This window comes from Amphimedon queenslandica, unplaced genomic scaffold (assembly GCF_000090795.2).
Source record: "Amphimedon queenslandica unplaced genomic scaffold, v1.1 AMPQUscaffold_11611, whole genome shotgun sequence".
Lineage (NCBI taxonomy): Eukaryota > Metazoa > Porifera > Demospongiae > Haplosclerida > Niphatidae > Amphimedon > Amphimedon queenslandica.
In genome coordinates this window covers 5,946-10,579 of record NW_003548147.1, presented here as the reverse complement: position 1 = coordinate 10,579, position 4,634 = coordinate 5,946, and the positions used below count along the sequence as shown (strand labels likewise).

The window sequence follows — 4,634 nt, the reverse complement described above, 5'->3', positions numbered from 1 at the left end:
TCGTGCATCCCATATAGCAGGCACAGTAATGACCCAATCAAAATCAGTTGTCTGAAAAACATCTTCGTTACGGTTGAGTTGAATAATCAGCTTTTTTTTTATGCATTGAAGTATAAATGCAATGACTTCAACAAGGTAAAACTTTTCACCAGAAAATGACTCAACAAGAGTCTGTCTGTCAATACCCTACAAAGATACATGTTTCAGCTTTTACCATAATAAAAAGAGTTGAGATCTTACTTTATCTCTTTTTAACAGCATCTTGATTCTTTCAAAATAGATATACTGTGGATATTCACTAGCTTTTTTTTTTTCAAACTTCATTCGAGCTGAAGTTCCAAACTCTTCCACAATTACACTTCTTCTATTTCTTTTTAGTAGGATAGCATTTGGAACTCGGTTGGAATGGTCTTCACGATCAAGTATAAGCGTGTTTACTCCAGAATCTTTTGCCGAAGTAGTAGTGTAAGCCAGTGAAACTGATGTGGTACCGAAGTCAATAGCAGCAATATTATCTTCGGAAACACAATAGCCAGCTTCTGTGCGAGGAATCTTATCTGCTTTACTTAGTGGTTTATAGCTTTGCTCTTGATTCCTTTGAGCAACTATAGAAACATTTCCAAATTTAATATAATTTCTAGGCATCGCCATAGCTATGCTATATCTATTTTAGGCACAGATAGAGATACTATGATTCAGGGCTTCAGATATGAGGGTAAAAGGCAGTGGGGGAAGCGCAGTCGGCCGTGTGAACACGCAGAATTATGGTAGCTCTATGTGTGAACATAGTGAACAAAACGGCCAGTCATGCGATTATTCCAAGAAACTATGAATACAATTAAACTTCTTGGAAAGAGTTTGTGACCACACAGGTGGATCGACCATAGATACTATATAGTATCTGTGATCACTGATTTAATAGTGTGTGGAAGAACATAGAAAACGTGAGATGGAACTACAAGACATCACGGAAAAGTAAGATGGGCGTATTTATTAGCCTATATAACTTTTTCATTGTAATATAATAGCACTGGGGAAAGCTGGGCTATGATAAAGGAATATTTAATGAAACTACAAGAACTGAGAAGGTATGCATGGTTACAATGCCAAATGATCAATGATACAAAATGATTATATGTCTTGTAGCAAACTTGAAGGGCGAAGAAGAAGATTGATTGATCTAGAAAACACTTTAAGGTGCAGTGCTGCCATTTTTTGTGTCTACTGAAAATTTTTTTTCACAAAATCTTTGAGCAAAACTAAGTTTTACTCGGAAATTTTATTTATAAATAGTTACGATAGGTTTTAACATTGCCTGTTGTTACTAGAGAAACTAAATTTTTATTTTGAACATGCCTGGTGCATATTCAGTGGTGATTGAGCTCATGACATACTAGCATTATAAAAATTTTTAGGAGCATTAGATGAGTTTTTACTTTCCAGTTTTGCTTATTGTAGCCCCACCCATATAAATTGTGCATGACTTGCTAAAAAATGCACCAGAAAGCAATGAATGATCTCTGAGTCTTTATAAAATCCAACTCAAGATCACTAATTAAATTAGTAGAAAATTGCTATGTTGTGGTGCATCATGCACTTGTTGCATTTTCATTGTAATTTCTATGATCTTAATATGTGCAAGCAGGCAAAATTTAAAAAGAAATAATAATGAGATGCAGCAGTTAGAGAGGTAAGATTTATAATACAGTCATTAGCCTATAGCAAAGAAATGTTTAGAAAAATTGAACAAATTTCCAAAGAAAATGACAAATCAACAAAAAAGTGAGATCAAGTTAGGATGACGACTATCAGATCAGTATTTATTTTTTACAGAATAAGAGCATACATAAGACTTCCACAAGTAATGCAACAGAAATCATGGCAAGAACAACGTTCAACAAAAAGGGATGAGCTAAAAGTATATTACTTTTGACAAGCATTAGCATTTTAATTTTATGTGATAGGAAATTTATCCACAATATGTAAAAATTGTGTTGAACTACATTAGATCTGAACTCTATCAAATTCTTAAGTGTCAAGCAGCAGAGGTTCCTGAAGAAAAAGCTGACACCAGGGAAACATACAAAGTCTATGGTTTATTGCTCAGTGCCTGTGCATTAAAGAAAAGAGACCCAGTAGAACCTGCTGTAGTGAATCAGGTGATTATATAATGATTAAACACCTTCTCATAGCATTTGAACTTTAAAAGGTCGTGAAAGATACTCAAAAAACTTACAAGAGAAGTGAGACCCTCATTATACAAGAGTATGTAGTCAAAGCCATTACATTGACACATAATATGCTAACACTGGTACCTCCTTTACTAATCACGACTGAGATCAAGAAATACAATGAAGCACTCCATGATGTAAATCGAGCCACATGGAATGATGATAGAAGGAAAGAACGTTTGATATATTATCGTCCTATTTTACTAGATGGTAATCAGTTACATATTGCAGAGAAAGGTTTGGTAGGAAATAAAATTGAAGAAGAGTCAAAAAAGCAACAGCACCAACAAAAATTACAATTGGAACTACAAAAGGAATCAGTAATACAGGAACATCGACAAATAGAAAAACAGCATCAGCAGTCACAAGAAGCAAGTAAGAAAGCATTCCAACCCTTCAATAATAATAAAAGTGCAGAGAAAATTTAATCAACTTTTATATGCATCTCTTTATTTGTCAAAAATAATGTGTCTTGTTCCTCAAAAAAGTGTTTTTGTTCATTTAGTTGTATCATCATTATTTTAGTTAAATGTGCAGCTTGTAAGGGAGTACTTCACAATGGTGATGAAGGGTATGAATGAATAGTTTTTGTGTTTTATTACTATTATAACAGGGGTACTCTTGATTGCATGTATCACATTGGTTTGTTTTGGCATAAACAACATTACAAATGTTTTTTATGCGATAAAAAAGTTGTGTATGGAAATTTCAAGTATTTTGAGGATAACAACGTTGTTTATTGCAATGGATGTGCATCACATTCTGATAAGGTATATCTATAATGTTGCAATGAACTCAACTTTTCATTTTAGGTTATGAATGACACACAACGCATTACTGATAAATGCACATCAGTATAGCCAAGAGTCTTGGTGTAGTTTATTGTAAAGACGGGAGGGGCAGAGTTAATTCTTTAACTATTTTGATTGTGAAATTGTTATACAAAGAACAAAAAACTAATTTGTGTATTTAAGAAAATAGTCCTAGCTAACTAAATTTCATACTTTAATGTGTTCTAGTTTTGGTTTGTTAAAAAGTCACAAACTGTTTTTACTTCTTTTCCAGTAAGGCTATACTGAGCTCTTGCTTGTATCTCTGTACCACTGAAATCCATAAACACATCAATTTGTCTCTTATTTCTTGGTATATTATCAGGATTAGGAATTTCAAGAATTAACTCACCAATCTCACGTACAATTAGTTTGTCTTCTTTATCTCTTGTATACGAAACACTATCATCTGCTGTGGAGTAGATAGGAATACATTCTTTTGTTGTATTTTGATAAAGAGGTATAATTGTGGTTTTATATACTTCATTCTTTATTACTTCTCCTTTAAGCACAAATACCTCAAAGACATTGCGACAACATTGTACACCATCTTCTACATCCAGGAACTTGTAATATTCATCATGTCTTGATGGGTCAAATACAGGCCCACATTCTATCCCATAAGTAGCATCAGCTACACGTGATTGGATTATGGTAGGATCTTTCCTCCACATTACTGCCCCTGATACAACAGCAAGATCTGGTTGTTTAGGACACACTATATTATCAAAAAGTATACCGCAATGCTGAGCAATGGCTTCTTCTATCTTTTGTCTAACAAATTTACACCCTCCAAATCCTCCTACTAGATACACTGTATCAATATGATCTGTTAGCTCATCAAATGCTGCTCTCACGCACTCTATGATCTTATCAACTGTGGATTTGAATATCTTCTCTTCTAGTAAATCGTATCCTATGCTTAAGGAATCATCTCCTGGATCATAGCACATGTTCAGCTTGCTTGCTTCATGTAGCTTACCACTACCATAGTGCTTCATAAAAGTTCTTGGTAATGATAATGCTATTTCATTGGTACACTCTATTGCATCTCCAAACCTTTTTTTTCGCTCTTCAAACTCTTCATAAAAAAACTTGTTTAGCGTAGCTCTGGCGCTGATGGGGTTGGATTCTATAAAAGATTGGAAGTCTCCATCACCTACTGCTTTTCCCAGTAACATTGACAATGCCTCGTTGATTGTTGTTCCTCCACAGGTGTTTCCCATTGGTGGTAGTACTACACTAACTTTCCCATTACTCTTATCATGTACAGTAATATCAACTGTACCTCCTCCTATATCAACTACCATATATCTCTGTGGAGGTGTTCCTGATACTTCTGACTGATGCTGTGCATATATAGCAGCTACTTCTGGTTCTAGAGCCAATGATAGCTTCTCAGGATTAACTTCCTCTGGACGTGGTAAAGCAGGTGAACCAACTGGAGTGAACTTTGTTATACCAGGACCATCAGAAGTCAGACCAGCCTATACAGTATATATAACATAGTGAAATACAAAACATTTAGCTTACCATATAAACAGCTTCTCTCATCATTCTTCTTGCTCTTGCT

General features: G+C 34.6%; 3 protein-coding genes across 6 annotated transcripts; 1 reads left to right on the top strand and 2 right to left on the bottom strand.

Moving 5' to 3' along the window:
- Nucleotides 1-6: 6 nt before the first annotated feature.
- LOC109589135 (heat shock 70 kDa protein 12A-like) lies at nucleotides 7-763 on the bottom strand (the record flags this gene model as incomplete). The annotated part of the gene is made up of 2 exons (XM_020005254.1): nucleotides 241-763; nucleotides 7-186 (listed from the first exon to the last, which is right to left on the bottom strand). Coding segments are annotated over exons 1-2 (591 nt in total), but the record flags the coding sequence as incomplete, so codon positions are not given.
- Nucleotides 764-882: 119 nt separating this feature from the next.
- LOC109589134 (uncharacterized) lies at nucleotides 883-3,230 on the top strand. 4 transcript variants are annotated; one of them, XM_020005250.1, is made up of 10 exons: nucleotides 883-975; nucleotides 1,029-1,088; nucleotides 1,147-1,690; nucleotides 1,738-1,782; nucleotides 1,834-1,918; nucleotides 1,965-2,159; nucleotides 2,210-2,606; nucleotides 2,757-2,802; nucleotides 2,845-3,001; nucleotides 3,087-3,230. In XM_020005250.1, the coding sequence occupies exons 3-10, from the start codon at nucleotides 1,623-1,625 to the stop codon at nucleotides 3,117-3,119; spliced, it is 1,026 nt and encodes a 341-aa protein (XP_019860809.1). In that variant the 5' UTR covers nucleotides 883-975; nucleotides 1,029-1,088; nucleotides 1,147-1,622; the 3' UTR covers nucleotides 3,120-3,230. The 4 variants fall into 4 exon arrangements, with proteins under 4 accessions (XP_019860809.1, XP_019860812.1, XP_019860808.1 ...); XM_020005253.1 differs by having other exon boundaries at nucleotides 1,147-1,197; nucleotides 1,646-1,782; nucleotides 3,044-3,176; XM_020005249.1 differs by having other exon boundaries at nucleotides 3,044-3,176.
- Nucleotides 3,152-4,628, bottom strand: LOC105315168 (heat shock 70 kDa protein 12A-like). Its single transcript, XM_011409711.2, has 2 exons — nucleotides 4,595-4,628; nucleotides 3,152-4,548 (listed from the first exon to the last, which is right to left on the bottom strand). Exons 1-2 carry the CDS (start codon nucleotides 4,616-4,618, stop codon nucleotides 3,247-3,249), a joined length of 1,326 nt encoding a protein of 441 aa, XP_011408013.1. The 5' UTR covers nucleotides 4,619-4,628; the 3' UTR covers nucleotides 3,152-3,246.
- Between the last annotated feature and the right edge of the window lie 6 nt (nucleotides 4,629-4,634).

Bases quoted from the DNA above. Each gene is read 5' to 3' on its own strand.
- LOC109589134 (XM_020005249.1), top strand. From the start codon at position 1,623: ATGATCTTAATATGTGCAAGCAGGCAAAATTTAAAAAGAAATAATAAT. The intron at 1,919-1,964 runs GTATATTACTTT...TTTATGTGATAG, and splicing joins CAAAAAGGGATGAGCTAAAA to GAAATTTATCCACAATATGT. The intron at 2,803-2,844 runs GTATGAATGAAT...CTATTATAACAG, and splicing joins CTTCACAATGGTGATGAAGG to GGGTACTCTTGATTGCATGT.
- LOC105315168 (XM_011409711.2), bottom strand. From the start codon at position 4,618: ATGATGAGAGAAGCTGTTTATATG. The intron at 4,549-4,594 runs GTAAGCTAAATG...TATACTGTATAG, and splicing joins TGAGAGAAGCTGTTTATATG to GCTGGTCTGACTTCTGATGG.